Raw genomic sequence first — 25,938 nt, 5'->3', positions numbered from 1 at the left:
GGTTTGGCTAGAGGCCAGGGGGAGAGAAGTGAGCTGTCTGAAGGATTTGGTGTGTGTGTGTGTGTGTGTGTGTGCATGCTACTGGAGGAGATGTGGTGAGCGCGAGTCTTGGCTCAAGTAATTGTGTGGCTCCCAGGTGATGGAGGCTTTTATGCCATTAACAGTGTCTGTCCTGGTGCGGAGCGTGCCAGCTCTTTAACGAGCCAGTGCTGCTAATTTCACAGCTAATACTGAGCCGTTCCACCTCACCGGGCCGCGCACAGCAGGTGCTGCAGGGACACACAGAGAGGGGATGGACAGAGAGACGCAGAAACACAGAGCGAATTACCAGCACACCTTTCCCTGTCAGGGATTTTTTTTTACTCCTCTCTTTTTGATTGACTTCCATGATTAGTGGTAGGGAGGAGGTTTAGAGAGAGTGAGAATGACAGAGAGCAGGGGAGAGATGGGATGGGGAGTGAGAGAGAGGTAAGGTGGAGTGAGAGAGGTTAGGTAGGGAGAGAAAGAGAAAAATGGAACGTAGAAAGAAAGAGGGAGGGTGGGGAGGGAGGGAGAGAGAGAAAGAGGAAGGTGGAGGGTGGGAAAAGAAATAGAAAGGAAGTAAGGAAGGGAAGGAACGATTGGTTGGGGTGGAGAGATAGAGACAGAGAGAGAGAGAAAGAGACAGTGGGATGGAAAGGGAAGAGAAAACGAGAGAAAGAAAGAGATGTGGTGTGGAGAGAGGGACGGGAAGAGGAAAGTGAAAGAAAAAAGTGAGATAGTAAGGACAGCAAGATGGGATGTGGAAAGAGAGATGAGAGAGAAGGAGAGAAAATAAATATGGGGTGGATGCAGAGAAAGATGGGATGTGGAGAGAGATGGGATGTAAGTGAAGGAAAGAGATAGAGAGGGGGGGCAGGAAGAGAGATATGGGATGGGAGACTGAGGAAGATGGGGTTGGGAAAGAGGAAGAGAGACAGAGAGAGAGATGAGATGTGGAGAGAGAGAGAGAGAGAGAGAGAGAGCGTTGTTGAGCAAGAATGCAGCTGTTTGTCACTCTGCCTCTGTCATGTAGTTCATTGCTGCAGCAGGTGTACAACCACTGGCCCATCTCTGGTTTGCTGAGGGCAGATTTATGAAGGACGGAAGTGGAGTTTGAGGTCTGAGTGGGCTGGTTTTCTCTGTACACCTTCACTACAGTGGCTCTAGAACATCCCACAAAGTTAACAGTTTCTGAGATACTACCACCCTTTGCCCGGTACCCTATTATTATGCCCTTTTAGACAGTCAAATTGCATCCTTTATTACAACTGACTGCTGTGCTTGTTTATTTATACGTCCATGTGGCATGTGTGATGCCCGATCTGAGCTCATAACATTGTGATATGACTGTATCAGTGGGGTGAAGGGTGATATCATCATCTGAGTGCCTCTTGATGGCATAACAGTGGTACCCCATGGGCCAGTGATCCCAGAAGGTAACCACGACTCCAGCGAGCAGTACAGGGCAATCGCCACACCTCTGTGGAGCAGTTAACCTTATGCATAGCTTATATCAGCTAATACAGTCCATACCACAATGTCTCACTCAGTATTCTGATAGAAGTATGTGTACTGTGGTATATCCTGTATTTTACATGTGAGGAATCAGTTGTGGAAACGTAAATGTACCTGCAGTGTTCTCTGAACCTGTTTTTGTAGCACTTTTTTTCTTTTTCTTTTTTCTTCAATTCCTATAAGGAGTTTTTTTGTAAATGGGAAGACTGTAAATGTGTATAAATTGTTCTTTCAATCATGTGACTAGTTTTCCAGAGGGAAGAATTTGTAATATGTTAGCAGTGAAGTGGTGTGGGTGGAGTTTTTTGAGGATTCTTGTCTGATTGCACATGGATATCAGAAAACCTTAGGGACAGTGTAAGTTAGTGGAGCTGCCTTTTACCATGTTAATTTGAGTATTAAAGTACTCAAGAACAGCCTTTTGCTTTTTCATGTACAGTATGTGTGATCGTAAGTGTAATAGTTGCAGGCTTTAATTCATGTAATCACATATTTCAATTAGGTTCATGGAAATCAGCAGCTGCACAATGTTGTCTATTGTATGTTCATTGTTAGTTTGTGGATTTCCAGTTCTTGTTGTACTAGAAGGACATGCATTGAATAATTTGTTCATGATAAGGGACAATAAGCCACATATGGGGCAGATAAATGCTAGATTACTCTTTTAAAGCGTATTATTTATTAACTACATGTATTGGAAAGTCTGGTACTATCTGATGCAATGAGACTATGTATGTGATGAAAGGTTGTCTGGACCCACATTTTATCATGTGTAATGGTATACTGTATGAAAATAATGTGTTAAGACTTTGCCATTGTTGCTCAGTTGTGGGCTGTGTTCAGCTATCCTGAAATATCTGCACTCTTATCTTGGTCCTTTTTGCCCCCCCCCTCTCTCTCTCTCTGGAGAGAAGCACACTCTGACATTCTCCATCAGTGCACTGAGCCTAGAGGTGTGGAGTGAGTGATCGGCCATAAAGAGCTGCAGCTGGACTGGGCCCCTTATCTGCTGTCCCATCACTGCAACAGCACTTCCACTGGCCTTACAGCCTTGAGTGTGTGATTTTTGAGACTTAAATTGGTATTTGAGTTGATCTTTTTGAGAGAATGTATTTTTTTAATCCTGAGCAAACATCAGGTGGTGTCAGAAATAAATTCAGGGATGTTAGCTTTGTCTCCTTTACATGTGATGTGTTATACCACTTTTTCACAAGTTAACACAGTTCCAATGAAATATCTGTGGCATGGTTTGGTCAAAATGCCACAAGGATCAAGCATAAACAGCACCCTTTTAACCCTGACTAAGCAACCCTTAACCCTTCAGAATGCCCGATTTGAGTGCCTGTGCCTGTGATATCTTTACTTGGTTAAAATGATAAAAGAAAACGTTGTCTTTTTTACATACAGATAAAATAAACAATTATACTGAGGCATCACCCAAGTAGTACATCAAATAAAAGAAACAGCCTTCTTTTTTACATATAAATTTGAGTTTTAATGGTTTCCTCATGTGAACAAATGCATTAAAATGTCGTACAGCATCCTGTTTGTCCACTAGCCGTTGCTGTTATGCCTTAGGTGAGAGGCAGCAAACCGGATTTTGCTTAGTGCTCTTCTGTACTGCTAACATGGGGAGGGGAGGGGGGTGTTGTGATGGCGATTTGGCTTTTCAGGCATCGCTCTTGCCATGTAATCGCATTGCGTCTGGCTTACCTGTGCCGCCCCCAATGGGTTTATTCACAGCTAACGGGATTTGCCGCGCTGCAGAGCTCCAGAGAGACGTGCCGCCGCCATGGCTCTCCTCTGCGCTCTTAATTACACCCTGACAGGACATCAGCATTGACAAACCCTCCCTCTGATCACACCACAGAGAAGCCCCCCTGCGTCTGCCTCCACCCGCCATATGATACAAACACGTACCCATCGCAGCAGTGCTTTCATTTCATCTGCTTGCTTGGTTAGATATTGGTATTGCTATATTTGTTTTGTGTCATAAGTACTATAAATCCATAGTGTGGTGGCTAAAGCCATTGCTTAGAGGGCTCATTTGCATATGGCTGCCTTTTATGCTAGCAATTTCACAACAGTTACCATGATTAACAAATGATTACTTGTTCAGTTCTAATAGGTAGTGGTGTAAAGTTGTGACTAGCTCAAACAATGAAGGTAAAAGAGAAAGTTTGAGGCAGTTGGAAAAGGCTGAACACGTTCTACTGCCTGTTATTGAATTATTGTGATTTCACTTTTCTTCAAATTTTCTCCATCCAAGTTTGAGAGCTTTCATTTTAAGGGCAAGGGCTTTAGGGCTTAGGTGTGTAAAGGATATAGTCTATTAATCAACTGGTACAAAAAAAAATACTAATAAAATAAATGAATGAATAAAATCGGATTATGGTCTATGACCTGTGGTGTTGTTCTATATGCGAGTATGTATACAGGAGGTAGACAGAATATTGGAAATGGCAGGCAGTGTATGGATTTGTCAGTAATAAGGAGCTGGCCTGCCTTTTGTCTTCAGAGGGGCTTCCCTGCTTCCTGTAAAGCTGTTAGACACATTTTGAACAATTCTAGTGGGAAATTGGTCCATCCTCAAGAAGAACAAACCCACTACCATATTGATCTGTTGGGAGAAGGCTTGCTTGCTTTGACTTTCGCAAAAGAGAAATACATCCAGATGTGGAAAGGAGAGTAAAATAGATCTCAGCAGACTGTATTACTTTCTTCCTGTTCTCTAAGGTCTAAGGACAGTATTGTTATGAGAACAGAAGATTGCTGTTACAATTTTCTACACTGTCTGTCTCACTACTTTGAAATTGCTGTCTCTGTTCTGAGACCAGATTGCCTCAGAGTTTTGGACAGAGTTACACACTCATCACCTATTAAACCCTTATAATCCCAGCCATATTTCTTCCTAACGTCTATTATTTAGTAACTACATGGAATTTACTTTTAATGTGAGCCCTGGCCATTATGGGGTTAACAGTATTTCCTCTATTTTCTCTGCTCTCTGTATTCCCACCGTTTCCCACAGTTGTGACTTAACAGCTATCTCTCCCTCTCTGAAGCTCTGTCATCACTTTCACTTTGTGCAGGTAGCACAGTGACCTTTTCCTCTGACAGCCTCTCTTTTGTCCGGCCAATCAGGTAGTCCCTATGCCCTTAACAGCCAATCACACACACTACAGGCCTACTGATACTACACACTTGTACATGGCTCTCATAATCCATTGTGTCATCTTGTATGACCAGAGATCACACCTGTAAAGTACAGTACTCTTACTGTATGTTGTCACACATCCAGTAAGATGACATGGGTTTTTGTCTGGAGTAGACTGATTTTTTTCTCTCTTGCTTGAGTAAAGCCCTGTTTAGTACTGAATTAGATTATGAGGGGATATCTGTAAAGAGTGTTTTACACATGTCCTCAGTGATAAAACCGGTGTCCGTACAGCAATAAAGTTACTAAAGGACGAGTGAGGTTAGTACCCGAATGTTTGATTTTATTTATGATATGATCACATTCACAACAGTTACGTCCAAATAGTTGAAGAGATACTGCCTCTTATTTCAGATTGAGGGTGATTATAAAGTTCCAATTACAATTTGATTTTGTTTTTGTTTTGTGATTTGGAAAGTTTTTGTTTCGTGATTGAGAAAGTGCTTAATATCTACCAGAGGATCTCGGATACATGCGCTCTGAGACTAAATAGGATGCATGGCAGCAACTAAAGTCCTTTTTTTTCCAACCTGACATCTGCCTGGATAAACACAGAATCGCGTATCTGGATGGGACTAAAATGATCAGACCACCGCTGAGTTCAGTAACAAACAATAGGTTATTCTGCCTGTAATTTTCTCAGAGGAAGAGGGAGAAAAACACATGGAAAAAGAGAAAATCACAGTGGAGCCCCCAGCAAAGAGAAAGTTACCTCAGGGCCCTATGTAAATTTAATCCTGTCTGAATAGGGGTTAAGACAGTGGTTAGTAGTAAATGAAGTGCTTGCCATTGTGTCCCAGGCAGGTCTGGCAAACTGTGATGTGTTGTAGGATATATTTGTACTATTTGACCATCACTATATTTACAAAAGTGTTGTTTCATTGTTTCTTCTGAAATCAATGGTATGTAAAAAAATGTTATCCTGCTTTTGTTGGAGTAACTGTCTCGGCTGTCCAGGCTTTCTGCTAGATTCTAGATAATAGATTCAGTGACAAGAGCATTAGTGAGGTCAGGATGTTGGATGATCACCACCCCACCTCATCCCCAATTCCCCAACTCATCCCTAAAATGTTGGATGGATCACTATTCCAGATTACATAGTTTACAACTCCACAGCTCAATGCTGGGGGGTTTATACCCATCCAGCCCACACCTGGTGATGAGAGAGCCATCCATGGCCATCCTCTTGGACGAAAACTTAAACGGTGGCACCACTCAGGACAGTGCCAGTGTTCATTATCAACTATATAGAGATTTTGCCGTAGTGTTTCATTTCTAGGCACATTTTTATGCGAAGAAGTTACAATGTAGAATGTCACCAATCTCTCCTCTCAACAGTATCTTCAAATTAGGTGTTTGTGTGATTAAATGTATTTCTCAAAATGTAATGCTAAGATGAATGTGGGTACAGTTAAGAGTCTGTTATCTTGATTTTGTAGAACAGAGGCTAGAAGTTGGAGATATTGTGGGAATAGCTAATGGCAAAAGATCCTTTGTGATGAAATGTTGTAAGCAAGAATTCTAGAAATTGTTTATTATTTCAGATAAGACCTTTACTGAATCTTTGCTTGGTTATTTGCATATATGCTGCCCCAATCACCTCTGTTGTCCCTTTCTATGTTCTGTGTGGATATGAAAATGTTTTAACATTTATTTCAGGCACCTTTTCAGACCTGCTGCTATGTTCGCTTCTTATTTTTGCAACCTCTTCAGCAAAACAAAAGAGACACAAAATTGCTTTCAGCCAGGAGAGGCTGGTATGTGTAAGTATTCAGTAAATTGTATTCAGAGCTATTGGAGAGTATATGCCACTCTAAGCTATTGGGGAAGACAAGAGGACAATTTACTCCCAATGTGGCCTTCTAGAGAGCCTTCAGTGGAGCTTACAAGGCCACTGCAGCAAAGAGAGAGAGAAAGACAGAGCGTGCGTACAAGAGAGAGAAGGATGTGTTTCAGGGAAAAAGAAGGATTATTCACCTCCAACAGGGCTTCTGCATAATTTGTTGGTATTATTTTTCAAATTGACCTCATGATTATAGTCATAATCAATACGTACCACAGGCAGGCTGATTAAGGCTCTCTGTTCTCCTCCCTCCCCTCGTCTTTATTTTACCCCCATTGTGCTTCAGCAGGTATTGCTTTTAATAGCCTCAACCCCACAGCGAGAGGTAGAACAACAACATGAATGCAGCGGCACAGAGTCTGCGCTCATATTGTTTTCTTCCTTTCTTATGGAGGAGAGTGCATTTAAACATAAGAAAAGGGAAAGAATGACCTATTGATATGGATCTATTCTTCTTGCGTGGTTATGTGTTAGTAATGGAACCGGATGTGTGTGCACTTTATGTCTGAGAACTCAGAACGTACCGATGCAGTTACTTTCAGTCAAGAGATCTGTTGTGTTACTTCAGTGGAGCCTTTAGTAGTAGGGCTGCACAATATGTCATTGCAGCATCAGCATTGCAATGTAGGCTTGCACAGCAGTCACATCGCAGGCCATGCAAAGCCATATAAGACACATTAAATGAAATGTTACTTTACCTTTTTTACAGCTTGAGGCAAAAGTAAAGTTCCCACTGTTCTTATTTTCCATCTACCCGAGGCATCTGCCCAGTAGATGCCCATTCATTTTACTTCATGGAGTGCACTACTAATACCACAACATTCTGGATCATTGACATCTGACTTTTTTCTGGGTTTTTTTTAGTATCACACTATACATCGATAGGAAAATAATATACAAAACACCATTGCATATTAAGGTATTTATATGAATGTACATATGTAGAGATGGCATGGCAACACACTTTCGATACAAAAATTCAAATCAGACGAGTAATTCTTATTTAAAAAACACTAGGCTTTAAGAGCTGTTTCTTAATTGAAGCATTTGACTTAGGATGGGCACCTAAAAGTAGACTATTATGCTCAAACTACTCAAACACTCTACCACCTTACATGACAAAATACACCGCTAGCATCATCACATCACCCAGTGTGAGTGTGTGCTGTTGCAAGCCCGCTTTCTCACAGAATTTAATCAGACATTTTTTTTCTCAGAAACCCGACCCAGCATTTTCTGCGGCTGATAGGTTGGGGTCTGCACCTCTGACCTTTTCTTTGTTTCAGTGTCAAGAAATGGCTGAGACATGGTGAAAATATAACAGATGTTTATTCTTTTGTAATTAATATCTCCTCCTTCTGACAATCAGTTGAACATTCACTATGGACTAAATTTGACCTCTCCTCTCAATATGTTACAGGTGAGAAATTATCCTTCTAAAATGACTTGCCGTTATTGTTACTAGAAATGTGACTACTAAATCTGAATGCATGAGCCTGATACCATGATTGTTATATCAGCAGAATGTAAAATTTAAGCGCATCCTCAATTTTTATGTGTTACATATCTGTGAAAGTATATAGCGTGTGTGAACCAGCCCTCAAGCTTAGCTGCTAATAAGCCTCACTTTATGGTTGCGCTGGTGTTGATGTTGTGTGGAGATTAGAGTGCTATAGATCTCCCTGTCCCAGTCCCTGTCAGAGTGCTCTATCCACACACACACTCTTCCACACACACAGTTCTCAGGACATCAAAGTCACTGCGGACATGCATCTGAATGACAGAACTAATGAGGCCAATGGACATCCACAGCAATACCAGATCCACTTTACTGATTGATAGAGAAGTACACTCAGACCTTGAAGGGAATTAGTGCACCTCTGGAGAAGTAACCTTCCTCTTTAGCAGTGTACATCTGAGCACTGTCTGTACTTGATTCAATATGCCACGGAGGCAATGTGAAATATAGCCACTGGCTATGCTTACAGTACGCTTTTGAGGGTTTTGTTTTGATCTGGCAGCTGTTTACCATACAGTAGCATTGTTGCAGCTGTTACCCAACCGAATCTGATTTCACTGAGTTTGAATAAAATAGGCGTTATTTAAGTTGCATTTTCTTTGGCTTATGATCTCACACAAATTCTATGGATCAATCTATCTAAACACTTTCTATAGGGTCTGTACACTCTCCATTTAAAAGCACAATATTTAAAGGTCTCTGATGCTTACATAAACATTATGTGACTTTTTAGTTTTACACGCCTTTACCAGCTGAAGAGATGGTAAAGCCAGTCAGCTATGGTTAGCTTTAATCCTAGCACAGATACCCGATTGCTTCGCCGGCTTCACTTCAGTGTGCTGCTTTTGGCCTTAGGCAAAACCCCTGTCACTAGTTTTGGATATCTAGCACAATATGGTGGTCATATGCACTCTCCGCAGTGTTACTGATGCATAATAATAATAATAAAAAACTGCGTCACTGGGTTTTACCACATTGCTAGCTTTGGCTAGGTGGCTTTTGCTTTCGATTTTGAATGAGGACACAACAGTGTTTGAGGTTCACTGTATGACACCATGGACTGAACTCTTAATTATTCAACCATACCAAAATAAATACAGTTCAGGCCTTTTTAATCAATTTTCATGAAAACTGAAATTTGACATTTTTTAACATTCTGTTTTTTTTTTTTTAAATCACTCTGCCCAGTGATGACCACTTCCATGACATGTGTGTAAGTAAGTCGATGAGAATATTAATGAGGTTACCATAGAGATAACATTTAGTTTAATTAGGGGAATAACCTAGACTATGGCCTTTTTTTACTGCAGCAAGGAAAAGAGGCACAAAAGGAATTGATTGGTTTTGGCATTTAGTCTCTGATCATTGGTGTCATCTATTGCTTCAGGAGGCAGGAAGATAATCTAAAGTGACATTTCTTGTCTGGCTGCTTTTTCGACACTGATGAAGGCAATTACAGCAATCTTAAATGATCATTTGCACAACTTTCAGCCGCTTGATTTTTCCCCCTTTTTGAATTTTTTCAGAGTTGGAATGCGGCGGGGTGATTAGCTAATTTGGTAAATAGGGCAATATGCTTGTGTGCAAGGTGAAGCACTCAAATATTAGGTGTTTACGTAACGCATGTGGAGACATCCTGCTGGCACAGTGTTCAGTGTTCTTTGATATTTAATCAAATGATGTTTCGTGAGATACTGAACTGTGTCTTATTTGATTGACCAAATCTTTCTGCTTGGAACAAAAGGAAATAGCATGCCTTTCCTTCTTAATAAAAGCCATCTGGGAGATCTTACCGTTCTTAATTTCCTCCCTTCAGGAATTTTTGTGTTTAAAGCTGGGGATCCAGACATCCATCTAACACTAAACATTCTGTTTTCTGTTTATTATGAAAGATGAGCATACATTTTAAACACATCTTCCTTCCCTTTTTATATCATAACTCTTAACTTTAGATAAATGCTAGTCATAGAACACTGAAGCATGTTATAAACCCATCCATTCAGTATGCACTTTAACACTGATCTGACTTTTAGATCGCCATTTAGCATTTCTAAAACATTTTCTTCTGATTTTTCAGTTTTAATCTGTAAGAAATATAGATTTCCCATGTTACAGTTTTTTTTGTCATTGGTCCATTAATCTATTCTCCAAAGAATTGTCCTAAAGAATGTTCCAAATGCTCAAAAGTGTTGTTCCTGTGTTTCCAAAAGTCATTACATGCTTTCATCTTCAAGTATGATGACTGTAAGTTGAGACTCAGCGAGTGTAAGCTGGTTTTGGCAGCCTGAGCTGGCCACTCCATGTGAATCACTCTAGCGTTGTGTCTTAACCCCAGACCAGCAGCACACCCACAGTTCAATGGTGCCACATCCTTTTCCTCTGAAAGGTACTTAAAAAGTCATCGGCGGGCAGCGTGTGAATATTGCCAGGATTTCATTTCATGTTTGTTGCATTTACTCTCGTAGAACGTGATAAATATGTCGCTAGGGTGAAGGTCACATAACCTCGACGCTTCAAGAAATATTTGGCAGGCCAACATAATGCTTTCCAAGTTTGCGGAACAAATGAAATTCTGCTGCTCTGTTGCACTTTGCCTCCAAACAACCATTACAACTAGCTTTATATATTGTCTGAGCAACAGACCATCAAATGGTGTTTTTCTTCTTGTGCCAAAGCAGTCGGGAAGATAGAGAATAGTAATCTGCCAATAGGATGTAAGGGCGTAGTGTGTGTCTATATTTGGTGGTAAAATCATCCTATTATACTTTTTTTTGTTTGATGCTTATGGAAACGAACAGAAATCAATGTTGACGACTGTGTGTATAACGTTAACCAGGCGTAGGGAATATTCAGTGTCTTGTGAGGGTGCAGGCATCGCTGCTTGGTGAGTTTTCACTGGAAATTGCAAACATCGCGAATGAATGGCCAAAGGGCAGAGAAGAGCAGGAGAATTCAAGGCTGCTTCTGAGGACTTTATTTGCATACTCAATATAGAGGCTGGCCTCCAACAGAGACAGTGTGCTGTGTTGTGTGTTTATATTTGGTGTGTAAGTTCCATTTCAGCTCCATTTTGTGTTGCCTTTTAGTTAGTTACTGAGATTACAGATATGAATACAAACAATATCAGATGATTTTTCTCCACTAACAGTCGTTCTTCATCTTGCGAGACATTCTGTCTCTCTCTCTCTCTTTCTCTCCTGCACCATTCACCATTTGCTCTAACCAATTTTGCATTTGTGGTGGTAAAAAATTAATCTAAGTGTCGGCCGGTGGGGAATGCTGGGGATCCGGTCTGATTTATTGCAGACTTAATTCAGAATGGCTGGAGATGATGAACGCCACTGAAAGTGGGCAGTTGCGTTTTGGAAGTGTGAAACTGGCTGTTCCGAGTTGTTTGATTGAAAATCACATAAATCAGGAAACTCCAAGCTCGGAGCGGAGTCTTACAAATCTCTAAACAAAAATCTGCGCCCTGTACATTACATTATTAGCGCAGCGTCTCTTAAAATGCCTGGGATTTATGTGCCTTTCAAATTTAAAGCTCTTGGCTCAGATAAGAGTGATATATATTTTTCAAGTTTGTTTTTTTGGACAGCTAATCTAGTGCCTCATGAAAGCACTATTTAGCTGTTAGACAAGGTGACAACACTAAAAAGCACTCGAAGCATAGTGCTATTACAAAAGGAGGGTCAGTCATTGTCAGTGGGAAATGTTCAATGAACTTAAAGGAATATGCTGAACATTGTGTGAGATTGCAGTCCTCTGAGATCTCTAAATAATCCTTGAGGCACATATTGTGGTAGTAGCGATAGCTCACTACAAAGCACTTGTTTCATGTTCAAGTAGGAGTAAGCATGTTAGGAGCCTGATATCAAGGCTAAACCTGGGAGCGCATGAGGCCCAGTCAGCACAGTACTCTTTCTCTGCTAAACTCTTTCAGTGGAGAAGAAGATCTCTGGCCTGCCGCTTGGGTCTCTGGTAAAAAGCAGCAATCTGAAAGTCATTCACTGAGCCGTCCCGAGAGACCTGAGGCCTGAGCTAATCACAACTTCGACCCACTTCTGGATTCCAATGACTGAAACAATTGAGCTGAGGTCTCCCTCTGGACCGGAACAAAGTCAGTGCGAGTGCAACTTTAGCGCACCACAGCCTTGTGCCATGACACCTCTGCCACTTATACTGCATGTGATGGGCATAGAGAGGTGTGTTTGATACTATGAACAGTCGATAAGAAAGACTCCAGCTCAGATATTCACTCCACTTACATACAGTCTGCCATGGACAGGTCTTGCCATTGCCTTAACATTAATGCACTCCACAAAAAGTACAAGGTAAACTTACAGGGTGTTACAGAGATAAGACAGCTGACAAAAAGGCAAATCTGTGTTTCTGGTATGGGCTTCACAAAGATTCTGTTTTATTTTTTTTTTTATGTTAGAATCATTCAATGAATGCCAGTTAATGTATTATTTTTTCCTTTATGTATAGTTATTATGTTTGTATTTTCCTTATGTATTATATTAATATGTTTTTTCTTCATTTCTGTGTTTCAGCATTCCTTTATACCTAGAATTATGCAGGCTGTTTGTTATTTGTTATATTTGTAAATGACCTGTGACTGGTTGCGCATAAGCATAATTTAACTTTTGTGTAAATGAGAGGGATAGTAATATATGTAAATGTGCTGTTTTTGTGACATCACAAAAGCAGTGAATTCAAAATGAGATATTTTTGTAGCTTAGTTTTAGCGTAGAAACCTTTGCAGTGTCTACCCTCACCATTGAATTCTTTTATTTATTTTAAGTTGAAAAGGTTTTCAAGATATGTGGCCTTTAATAAAATAGGAATAATATAATCAAATTAGCTTGACGTTTGAAGTTATGTAATTCTAAATAAACCCAACTGTATCAATTTATGAGTTTATGAGCTATATATTCTTTGTTTTTTTTTGTTTTTTTGAAGATGAGAAAGTGCTTTTAACATAGCAACAATTTAAAATACACAGCTACTGCAGAGTTTTTTTTACAAGCTTTTATGCTTTATTTTTTTAGCTCCACTAAACTTTGTTGCTCATCTGCAGGTTGCAGGCTCTAAGGAAGGAGAAGTCCCGTGATGCAGCGCGCTCGCGGCGGGGGAAGGAGAACTTTGAGTTCTACGAGCTGGCCAAGATGCTGCCGCTCCCAGGCGCCATCACCAGCCAGCTGGACAAAGCCTCCATCATCCGCCTCACCATCAGCTACCTGAAGATGAGGGACTTTGCCAACCAGGGGGACCCGCCATGGAACCTGCGCGTTGAAGGACCACCGCCCAACACCTCAGTCAAAGGTTAGAGATCATAAAATCACTGTTCTGATCTGTACTTCTGTATTTTCTGGGGGGGGGGGGGGGGGGGGGGGGGGGGGTTATTGAAATCATTGGAATAGTTATAGATGCACATACAGAGAAGTGTATAAAAAAGTGGCAAAAAGGGAAAAACTAAGTGAATGAACACTCCCAAATAGCCTGGGTGTGGGCATAATTTGCTGTATGGCTACAGATGAGGGAGAGATAGCAGTAGTGTGGAAATGGAAACGACTCTTTGTCATGCCTCGTGGAAAGCTAATTAGTTGAGAATGGTACTACACTAAAACAGTCTATGGATTTAACAGTAACTATGGATTCTTTGTTGGGCAGTAACGACTGCGTGTGTAATGGGCCTGCTTAATCAACCAGTGCTAACTGATAGGTGATACAAGATGTGGTGAAGTTTAGGAAATGTTCAAAGTAAAAAAAAACAGATAAGGTTTCTCTTCACTGTCTTAGTAGAGAATAATTCTCTAGCTTTTTGTGTATTTCAGGGGCCTGTCTGGAGTTGTATTTGGGAAGGGAAAAAGAGCAGAAGCTAGTCACACAAGGTTTGACTTAGTTTAATATATTTCAGTGTATGATGTTTGTTTCTGGCACACAGCGTAAATGAGAATCAGTCGGGTGCTGTAGATTTGGAATGGCTGCAGTTCTATGAATGGCCATGGGGACCGGAGAAATTGCAGGCGTTTTAGCGGACTGCGTTCTGTGTATTCTGGCCAGCACACAACAGATGGCATCATTGTCGTCCTGCTTTGAAGAGCTGCATGCATTTTAATGAGTAAATGTATATACAGGATAACTCGTTGTGGAGTGCACTAGCCAATTCATGACGGGAAAACCTTCGGCAGGAAAAAACACTGTAAGGTGAAGGGATGTATTAATTAGAATTGACTACATATAATTTAATGAATCCCCAGCAAGGTTAGTTTCAAAACAGTAGGACAATGAGACCAGCGTTTGTGTCCTTCCGTCTCATTGACAGCAGCACTTTAAATTGAATCAGGAGCTGGGCCCATTTTATTTGCACTACATTTCGAACAGAGCCTGCTATCGATTCCCGTTGTGTTGCCCTGCGTCACTGGAGTTAATGGATACTCGGCCCACTGACGGTACCTCCAAGCCCATGAATCTGTGTTTATTCTCCAATCGGAGCGACTCGGTGGCCTTGACCCGAAGCGGCGCAGAGCTTTCCCTCTCCAGCTCACGCCGGATTGTTTTAGGATAAAAGAGCTCGGCATGTTTTGATAGGCGTGCAGCTGTCAGCGAGAGGCGGGAACGTGGAGCATGCTAATACAAGCATATGGTGCATTATTGCATCAGGTGGAGCGGCTTAGAGGGCAAGGCCCATTTCTCCTCTGGATTGTCGGCGCACATGAGTCAAGGTGAGCCGGAGGAAAATGATATTGTTTCTGATGCATGGAAGTCCCCAGTTCATTTGGCAGTCCAGTCCTTCAATCAATTTGCCTGTGACTTTACATGCGGTGCTGTGGCGGCAGGCTCTGCAACTGTTATTACACCAAAACCGCTGAGGAAAAAACCCGAGCTGACTTCTTGTAAGGCATTTCTACCTAATAACTGATGATTGTAACCTTTAGGGAAATCTCAGCGCAGCTGCGTTTGGCAGATTTCCTTGCTCTCCAGGAACGGCTCTTTGCTTAAAGAAAAATCAACATTCTTTTTTCCCCTTTATTTTATTCTCATTTTTATACGAATAAAGCACAGGTAGGAGCTGGCATTTGTACTGTGGTGATGGCTTCCACAGTCGCCAAACATCATTCGAATGAAAGCCCTCTTCTCTTGAATACAAAACAAGGGTGACAAAGCACAGATTGCAGGCGCTTATCGGTAATAAAAGCTCCTGATATTACTGGCATCTGAACTAAAAGAATTTGACCTCCACTTCTCAAGAGTTGATTTATTATCATAACTCCTGCGAGTGAGCTGCCTCTCCTCATCGCGCCTGTTGACCTTTACCGTAATTGACCCATCAACTAATTTTTTTTTTTTTCCGGAGCGTTTTAACCGAAATTTGCTAGTCTCTGTCAGAGGCGTTTCACATCTGTTGAAGGACACTGCACAAACAAGCATGACCTTTCTGTTGTTTGGAGGCTGGCGCGGGCCTCCTGACCCCCTCCACCACCTGTGCATTCATTATTCATGCATGCAGAGCAGAGAGCAGTCACCAAAATGCCACACTTCACCAGGCACATACACTCACAATCACACACACACACACACACACACACACACACACACACACACACACACACACTCCCAAAACTATACACTGCTAGCTCCATTCACGTATCTCAAGCCCTTAGGCAGCCACGAAGCACAAGACATGCATGCTGTAAAAAAATGTTTGAATGAACTCAGAAGGACTTCCATCATTTTCTGACCAAGAGCAAGTGGTGGCCGAAGCATGGATAGGTCAGCTATGTTCTAGTGTAAATGTGCTGGGGATCTGCTCATCTGGATGTTTTCTGATCTGTTCAGCAGCATGTGGGTGTCTTTGGGCCAGACTGATTGAAAAAGCCTCTTGCTTGGTATTAATACCTGAGATTCAGCTGCCTGGCTTTATTAGTGGAGCGCTGAAGGTCTTTGTGTGCTCGCTGGTTGTCAGTGTTTGATCTCCGGTGACTGCAGCACTGCATGGATATGTCATTCTATATTGGATCCTGAAGCCTCTTGCTTTACAACAACTATGCTTATTATGAATGTTTCACATGGCACTCTTTTCTTTGTGCCTTTTTTTTTCAGCGTGTAGACAATATCATTAAATGTCCCTGAAAGTTTTATGTTATATCCAAAGCAATGAATTCTCTTTACAGTTTTGGCACTCATAAAATGTTACTTTTTTTTTCCTTCACACATTACCAGGGCTGAAAGAGTGGAACTGGTGCCAGACGTTCATGTACTTGTCCCAATTAGCATAATTTCATCAATAAACTCCAAAGGGACCTTGAAGCAACATCAGACCTTCTTTCGCCTTCCATCCCCCCTCCCCCCCTTTCCACTTCCCCTCTTCCACTCATTAAGTCTTCTAATGTCCCCTGGACCTCCCGCTCGGCATTTAGCTCCACGCATGCGTGCCCGCCCTGCCGCATGCATGTTTACAGTGGGACTGGTTCCCACCTGAGCGCCACCGTCGCCCACTCTAATTTAACGACATATCAACATATCAAATGCAGTCAACAGGGTGAGCTCATTAAAGCTTTTGACCAGTGCACAAAGTGATGGACCAGTCACTCTTTAGTCCTGGGCGCGCTCCTTTTGGTGGAGCAGGTTGGCAGCGAGTAGGGCATTGATTAAAGTGCTCTCTCCGGGTGCCCACTGTGCTACACTCATTGTTAATGGTAATGAGGGAATTAATGGCGTTTTACATCACAATGGACTCTCACAACACTGAAAAGAGCTTTTTTTTCTCCCTGTGTCCTGGACCTGAAAAATGGCAAGCTCAAAGGTGCTGCACCATGCAAAGCAGAGCATCTTGGACAAAAAAAAATAAAAAAATAAACAAATAGTCTCCCTGATATTTCTCACTGTATAAATGGATTGTAATTTGCCCAGCTGTGTGTGTGAGATGTTCCAGTCCCCAGTCGTGGTGTAAGAAAAATTGAATGACAGTGAGCAAAACAGCAGTAATTATAAAACTAATTACTAAATGCTGATGATGCCCATAGGCTTTGCATAACTAAATTTAGAAGAGGAAATTGCTTTTGGCTGTGAGGAGGCTGTGGGCATGTTTGTGTTATTTTCTTTATTTTCCAATGCACACCAAAGAAAGTAGTAATTGCCATGGAAACAATTACTTGTACACCTTCTCTTTTTTTTTTCGGCTGGCAGAAACAGCTTGAGGAAGCATTGTTGTCGAACAATGTGTTTTAATAACAGTGAGCAGTGTACATACTTTGCTCATGAATAGATTGCCATTAAATGGAAAGAAACAGGGACGTACCACTGTGGAATGGTGGGAAAAAAGCCTGTAATTTTCTTATTAAATTAGACCTTTTCATTGTGCCGGGTTTTCTTTGGGACGCACAAACCCAGCTAACTGGTTGAGTCTTAATCGTGAGGCGACTGCATAGAGCACTTGTGTGCGACTACGCTTTTAATGGCCTATTTCTCTTTCGAATAGAGACAACAAAGCCAGTGTTGGCAGTGGCTGTGTGAGACAGCCCTCCAGGGTGCCTTCAGTTTCCCAATAGCCTTGTTTGTGAGTGTGTTTGTGGGTCCTGGGGTGTGTTAGTGCACACCGCTGTGTGTTTGCGTGTGCGCGTGAGTCTTTGTGCGCGTTTATCTCCAGGAAGGCCTGCGTTCTCTCGCAGGCCAAGCGGTGCGGAACTTCTGGCAGCGAAAGAAAATGATCATTGTTCCCCACCAAATCGAAAGTGCTCTATGATGATATATGGCTAAATGCTTTTATTCTCATTGGCCTGTTAGACTAGTGCTATATGGATGTCAGCTCTATACCTCCAGCAGACTGGCTGGGGGTAATTAGTCCTTTTGCAAATGGTCCAATAATGGAGAAATAAATCAGGGAGACAGTTGAAATGAATATGGAAGTGTTTCCAGCTCTGTGACTGAACCTGTAGTCAGCTGTGGCTAATATCTTCACAAAGTATTACAAATCACCATGCTTTTACTGCACACTGTACTAAAGGAAGGCTTACAGGCCCGTCCTGCTCCATCGTGCCAGAGAGCCAACGAGCAAAATTGCAGAGCAGTCGAGTTACAAATGCTGCACTTTGCTCACACAAACAGGCCAAAAATAGCCATTATCTGATTACTTCGGATTACAGCCATTTTTCAAATAGTAATAAAATGAATACGGCTTTCTTTTAGACCTGATTGTATTTCAGTGGCGTGCAATTTCATCCTTTTGTGTATTTGCAGAGTGTGTGTTGTACCTGTGTGTATGCGCAGGCTCTGTGGACTTGGCCGGCTGACAGGCTGCTCTCAGGATAGAGTGGCGCTCTTTTGAAGTGCAGCGTCTGAAAGCACAGCATGAGCCTCAAATAAAGTGAAGGGCATCCACTATTACAAGTAATGTCCTTAATAATCTTGTTAGTCCAGTCCCTCTCTCAGTATGAGACAAATGGAGCATTATTGGCTTATGGGCTGTAGTAAATAATTTAGTTTCCAATATTCAGGCTGCTTTGACAGTAAATTAGAATGACATGAAAAGAGCTTGTTGAATAAAGAAAGTATCCAATCAAATTTAATTGGCTTGACTTAAGCAGCAGTAATATGTTTTATAATTAAACCAAGTTGTCTCAGAGCTTTAGAACGTCACATGAATCAAAACGTCAAGAATATTTCTGTGGTATCCTGCTTTTAAAACGCCACAGTGTCTGTGTTTTTTCATGAGAGATGCTTTCCCCTGGTATTTACAGGCTAATGCGATGTGAGAGGAGTCTCTCCATATTCACTAAGTTCGATGTCCTTTAAAGCTCTGCGCTTTAGCCTCTGTGAACCGAGCGCTGATTTATGCCGGTGAAACGTTAGCGCTAACGCTAATGCTCTGCAGCGGGCAGCGTGAGGGCTCAGTGAAGTGCGTGAGCTGTTAAGATTTGAGAGGAAGGTCATGGAGGCGGCTGCCCTCATCCGTGTTTGCCACTGTTCCTCCCCCTCGCAGGACACAAATGACTCCCCTAATCATCCAATTTAATCACACCATTTTCTGCCCCTCAGTAGCCCCCGCTCAGCTTAATCAGCCCGTTTGCTTGCTGTCACAAAAGGGCTTCATATCGAAACCAATGGATTTTTAGCATTTAGCGGCGGGCTGGGTGCAGGGCGAGAGCGGCGGGGTCGAGAGGCGCCAGCGCCCGCTCAAAAACCGAGCGATTCATGCGTGAAGCATTTAGCTATTGCTATCTCAACGCATGACTAACAGTTTTCAGTCACCCGTTTTATTCATTAATATCTATAATAAGCTAGTTTGATAACGCTGGCTAGTGCTGGGGATTTTTTTTTCTCGCTCTCCTCCCTGCATTACCCGCCTGTTGAGGTGTTGATTGTTTTGACACTGGGGCAGGCCACATGCAGGACACATGAGAAAGGTTAAAATGTTGCCTCTTGACCCTCTTGAGTCGTGTGCAACAGCTCTGGTGATGATCTAGCACAACAATACCAGTATTACCAGCATTCCTACAGTATGGACCCATATGATGCCCCATTTCTATACTGTCTCTCTCGCTCTCTACAGTGGTCCAATGCTCAGGCTGGCTGCAGCCCCACTGTTGAGTCCAGACATGCTGTCCAGCTGCAGGCTAGCCTCGGCAGGGTTGCCTCTGCTCTCTGCAGTGTGTCCATCTTGGAGGCTGGCGGTCAGCGATGCTGGGACCAGAGCCCAGTCAATCAGCAGATAGCCCAAGGCCTCCGACAGCGTCTCAGCCTGTCCCCCATCCCCCACTCAATCACGCTATCTGCCTTCACATGGTGGCCGCCGCTAATGAGAATGTATATGTACGCATGAATAATACATGAAATTCATTGTTTTGGTTGCAGAAGCTCTTGCCACAAGTAGCTTCTTGATAGGAGTCTGTGTTTGAAGTCCTCGGCTGAATTGCAAGCAGTGTTTGATGGAATTTGCTGCTTGTTTTAAGTAATTAGAAATAACACAGACTTCTCCTTGTCGCACCATTCTCGCCCTGAAATTCTCAGTTGGACGGCACCTTAGAGAAAATTACTTAATTTACGCTTTATCAATCCCCTATGACCCAAGATTCATTTATAGTTTCCAGTCCAATCTTATTGTAGAATTTTTCACATTTTCTATGAGAGATAATAAGACAGGAGCCAGTGAAAATCGACACAATTAACTGGAATTCCAGAGTCCTCGCTAAACTGTTAATGAAATATAGATTTGACGAGAGACTTGGACACAGGCTCATGCAAGATACTTTAGTTTAAGAGACTCAAAGGACACTCTTTCGTCTTTGGAAATAGACTATTGAATAACCCGCTCCTCTCCTTGGTTTAATATTACAATAACATGCAGTATGAATGCGTTCTTGTTGAAGCAGGTTCAAGACTACTACGTAATTATCCTGTCACTGTGAAGCAGTTTCCTGGACAAAGATCAGCCTAGTCTGAGAGTATTAGTGTTTTTGTAGACCAAACATCAGCATTTTCAAGTTATGGCATAATAAATAGGCATGGCCACACGCTGCATAAAGTTTTGATTTATCATTGAACACTTTTCACAGTATATATTTCAGCACAGTTAACTGCTTTCACACACAGCATTTCCTGTTCTCTGCAATTTTGTCATTTCCAATTCTCCCCCACTAGCTGGGGCTTCCATGTTTTAGTTATGTCAACTAACAGATGTCTGCACTGAACAGCATCATGCTGAGTGATGGTAAGAGAGGGAGAGCCATCTTACTAAACCAGAGAAAGCAAGACCAGTTTTGTTTTCTGGGATTCCTGGCCACGGATGGCTGTGGCATCACCGGTGATACAATCTGTGATCTCCTGAAAATTGGACAAAGGTTCTCCCACTCATCTGTCATGACTTAAAAGTACTGCATGTCATCGCTGTCATTTTTTTTACCTCGTTGGGTGAACGTTTCATGACGTATTGAATATATAAACAAATAGATATAGAACCACTGACTTTGCTAAAGAACCCTTGAAATACCCACTTTAAAGAATGTAAGAACTTTTACTACATCAAAACTGGCCACACCATTGTTGCTCTGCAGGAGGTTCTGAGTGCACTCCTTAACAATACTCTAGCCATCCATCTGTCTTCTTTTCCACTTATCCTGGTCAGGGTAGTGGTGGTCTGCACAAGGCCGCAAGGCAGAGATATACCCTCTGGACAAGGCACCAGTACATCACAGTGTCCACACACAACCATTCACTCACACCCAGGGGCCATTTAGCATGGCCAATTCACCAACTGTGTGTGTCTTAGATAGGTGGGTGGACACCAAAGTACCTGGAGGAAACCCGCACAGACATATACCAAATATGAATACACCAAACTCCACACAAACAGTGACCAGAGCAAGAATTGAACCCACAACCCAAGGGCACACTACCTGCGGCCCAACAAAACTGAAGATAATACATTATTCTAGATGTTGTAGTTTTTTGTAGTTCAGGTGTTTGGAGATTACCATTAGACCTCATTAGATTTCCTCTAGAATAGATTGTTTTGGTTTCATTAAAAAAGCATAACAAAGCCCACTATGTTCCATGTTGCAGTCTGCATTTTGTGTGTTTGTGCTTTATGTGTGCAAGTTTATAGACTGTATACATATTCACTCAAAACCTTGTATCTCCAAAATGCCACCTTTACAGAAGAAAGAAAAAAGCACTTTAAATAATGTGAATAGTCAGATTCACATTGTCAATGCAAAAAACTAAAAAAATTGAGCATTTGTTTTTTGTCAGTGACAATATACACAAATGTACAGTTAATTCTTCCTGTTCACGCAAAGCATGTAGCTGCAACAGTGTCGTCGTACACCATGTGCAGCTTCTATACTCAGAGGACAGCAGTGCACGGTGTCAATAATGTCAGCGGCATTACACATCCTGCCTTTCACTATCAGTTCCTAAGCTGCCAAGCCAATTACAGCTAAAGGAAGCTTTGTGTGCCAAGAAGAGGCTGGGCAAATCCTCTGGCATACATTGCCATTGTTTTGAGCGGGTCAGGGAGAGCATGTTCCCCTGATTAATAACGCCTCTCTTTTCTTCTTCTCTGATTTGTTTGGGTGTAGTTTCGTCTCTGTATGAAGGAGATGCATCTTAGCAGAGAGAGCTTTAATTTTAAGGACAAGAGGAGTGAGAGTGTGTGAGAGAGAGAAGGGGGTGAGGGGGCTGAAAGCGCCGTTTGTCTTAACGTAGAGGAGATCAGTGTTTCCTGCGTCGGCTGCGTGTCGTGGCAGCTTGCTGCCGGAGACGGAGCTATAAAAAGAGCTGATGCCATTAAATGATATCAACTTCAAGGCCTCATTTTGATTTTGAACTTTTCTCTCTCTCTCTCTCTTTCTCTCTCTCTCTCTCTTTTTATACAACATTCAAATTATGCAGATCCTTTAATTAAACTCCGCCGTGGGTTTGTTGGTTTTTTGTCTGTACTGGTCGGTTTGAATTTGCATTGCTTGGATGTGAGGCAGCTGTATCTCCAGGCTCTGTGTAATGTGGCTTCTCTTATTCCATTTGCTTCATGTGACTGCTCTTTTTTTCCCACAATTCCACAAGGCCTGGGCATCATTCTGCGCATGTCTGTCTGTTCCTTAAAATGCCTGAAATTGAAACATCACTTTATACGAAATTGATACTAAGGCTTGGATATTTACAGTGAAAATCACCCACATAATTGTTGTCTCTGGATTTTTTGTTTTGAAGGCCACGCTAACTCTTTGGGATCGGCAGTGTAGTCGAATGTGTTAAATTTGTAAAGCATTAATCGTAAAATTTGATACACCACCACTACCTTGAAACCAGAGACAGTATTGCCTTACATCACCTATTACTGTAATATATTAAACACATATTAGCACAGTGAAAAGGGTCAATCTAAAGATTTTCAAATGCTGATTGTCTGTTTTCATCTAATATTGCTAGCATAATCATACTGTATTTCGCCGCAGAGCTTTCAGCTTGAAAACAGTGGGCTTGTGAAGCGTTAGTTAGCTGATACCAACCAATAAATAAATACCATTCCCAACCCCAACCGTCCATGACATCTCTAACACTGTCACCCCATCCCGACACCATCCCTTCATTATTCCCACATGCCTCAGCAGTGTTACTACTGAGTCTAGAGTTCAGACGTTTTTTTTTTAAATATGACAATGTGTAACGTCAGAGAGTAGAATTTATTTTTGTAAGTTAAAGACCCATTAGATATTCAAACATTCTGACTCATCCTTTATCACTATTGTGTAGCATTATGATTTTATGCTTTCACAAGTTGAACATTTTACCTATAGGCAGGCTTTGGGTGTCTCAGCTATGAACGTTTCATAAGCTAGTTTTCACGAGAGTTGAGACCCCATAACAGCATGTCCAGCAGACGTATGTCAGACAAACGAAGATCTTTCTATCATAAAAACATCCTGCCTTCTGCACATTGCGATTCAGGGTGCAGGTGCACCGCAGTAGAGAAAATGTCTGTCTTAATACAGTGGCTCTGAAAAGCAGGCCACATGACCTCAGCAATGATCTGTACGCAGGCTTGATCACAGTACGCAGGCTTGCTGGGGGAGCTCGGCGCGCCGATGGGAGATGAGCTACGTAATGATTATTCTCCATGTCACACTGGGTGAGTTTTTGTTGACACGCAAGGCGTAGGAGGGCTAGATTAAAATTTAAAACCCAAACAAGCATTGCGAATGGTGGCCGGCCATACAAGATGCATGGCGATCGCTCCCGCACAGGCCGATTTGCTCCCGGAGCCCAATAAGGGAGGAGAAAGAAAGTCCTTAATTGACAATTTCTTGAAAATTGCTGAGGGGAAAAACAAAAGACCAGCCTTGGTTTGCCAGGGTGTAATAAGCCGTTTCTCATCACTGTCTCTGTGATTGAGCCTATACAAAATCGATTTATTTCTTGGGTAACTCAGAATAATTGAAATACAGACAACGTTTGGTTCCAATTTACCAGCAATAAAGTTGTAATAGGGTTTTCTCTGCAATTTTAGACTTAATGCACTCATTCTAAAGAGCAGTATTTTGCCAGTCGAACAAATAGCATCACTGAGGCTTACGACCAGTAATAGTCCCACATTGATGCACACATTAAACTTGTTAAATCAATTCGGTAGACACTTTCTAAAGTGGACTGTCTGTTCTCTTTCTCCTCCAGCCCTCTCATAGCCTGAACACGTATCAATCACTGGCAGCCGCCCCATAATGATTCAGGCCTTTTAGTTTGTAATTATTTATGCTAGGCAGACACAGCCACAGAGAAATATCTGACAAGAGAGCATATTTATAGGCGGCGGAACACTCAGTCGTACGCACACAGGGCACGAAAAGCACGAGAGCTGGTCAGGGGCGATCGAATTCAGACTGGGTTTCTATAGATTTTAGTACTTTACTGCCTTGGACTTTTTTTTATTATATTTTGGCTGTTGGTAATGAATGCCTGGTTAACCCACTCAAATGGCATCATGAGTGGAAATGAGGGGCTTCTTTTTTTTTTTTTTTTTTGGGGGGATTTAGTGCCAAAACATTCTGTGCAACATTTGCATCGTCCTCCGCATCAGCAGAGTGACTTAATAGCAGTGATTAAACCAGAATGTTAAATATGTGCTTGAGAAAGGCGATTTCATTACTGTGATTTAACGTAGATCTCACAGACAAATTGCCGTAAACAAACCCCTGTGAAATAAGCACTTTGTGACTGTACGTAATTTGTGTTCCTCTGGCTGGTCGTGTTCACCTTTTCTGGCTTGTGCTTGGCAGGGCGGTAGGCTTTGCTCTCCCTGGTGACGCTGTCCAGCAGGGCCCAGTGTGGGTCAGGGGGGGGGAGACAGCAGTGCCTTTGCTCTGGGGCAGTAGAACGTGCTGGGCAGCGAGGATGCAGCGGCTGCCTTTTTTTTTTTAATGCTGGTACACAGGTACAGTAATTAAACTGTCTCAGTGCTGAATCCCCTCTGCCTGGCAGCTGCTGATGTATTATAGAGACATTCAGCTAATCGATTAAAAGCGCCCAGACGGGGGAGATGTCTGACAGCACTGTACTAAGATGAAATTAGTAAGAGGCACTAGAAGGGGTGTGTGTGTGTGTGTGTATGTGTGGTTTAGGGTGGGGGGATTGGGGGGCACAGGTGACTTGAGCCCAGTGGGAGCAAGCTTGGGTAAAGGCGACAGTGCGTGCTGCTCTGCGTGTAATTAGGACAGCCGTGTTTCAACAGGATTTCCAAATTATCACCAGCACAAGAGAGGGAGGCACTGGGGGCCGAGGGGGGAGTTGGGGGGTGGGGGTGAACTACGAGGGGAGGAGAGAGGGAAAAGGGTGAGGGGGGGCTATGAGCTTTCCAGCAAAACCTGGCCCCTATCCAGCACAGCTGAAAATTACACGAAATTATTCAGCTGCCGGGGAATGTGAAATCGGACTAATTGCCTTTTGAAGTAGCCCGTAGCTGTGGCTAGAAGGGCCCGGGCTGGCCGCAGCCCGCCTGCTCCGGAGCAGCGCGCAACCTCAATCGATTTCACAGCTGATATTCCTCCGAATCAACACTTATTTTCCACTGCATGCGGGGCCCCCTTTTAAATGTAAATCCGCTGTAAACTGCACTTGTTGGTCCTCGCAACAAACAAGGCAGGAGGGTGTCTGCGAACGTAGAAATAAGCAGAATTTATTTTACTTCAAAAGGCAAGTGCAGACTGCTTCAGTGAGCGCCGGAGCCCGGTAAACACTGCAGTTTGTCTTCCCCCAACTGTTCCACTGGTGAAAATACACTTCAAAAAGCGCTAGCTTTAGTAGCTGGTAGCATTGTGCAACAACACA

The 25,938-nt window shown here is 42.4% G+C and overlaps 1 protein-coding gene across 6 annotated transcripts in view; it reads left to right on the top strand.

Moving 5' to 3' along the window:
* npas3 (neuronal PAS domain protein 3) overlaps nt 1-25,938 on the top strand; it is a 248,842-nt gene that overhangs the window by 70,823 nt on the left and 152,081 nt on the right. For 5 of the 6 annotated variants that reach the window (XM_072689400.1, XM_072689399.1, XM_072689405.1 and 2 more), the window contains 2 exons: nt 13,196-13,440; nt 13,953-14,009. In XM_072689400.1, coding sequence (XP_072545501.1) covers nt 13,196-13,440; nt 13,953-14,009 — 302 coding nt within the window. The remainder of the gene's footprint in view (nt 1-13,195; nt 13,441-13,952; nt 14,010-25,938) is intronic. The other variant, XM_072689401.1, reaches the window with a different exon arrangement.

This window comes from Salminus brasiliensis, chromosome 10 (genome assembly GCF_030463535.1).
Source record: "Salminus brasiliensis chromosome 10, fSalBra1.hap2, whole genome shotgun sequence".
Lineage (NCBI taxonomy): Eukaryota > Metazoa > Chordata > Actinopteri > Characiformes > Bryconidae > Salminus > Salminus brasiliensis.
This window is presented reverse-complemented; position numbering and strand designations above follow the sequence as displayed.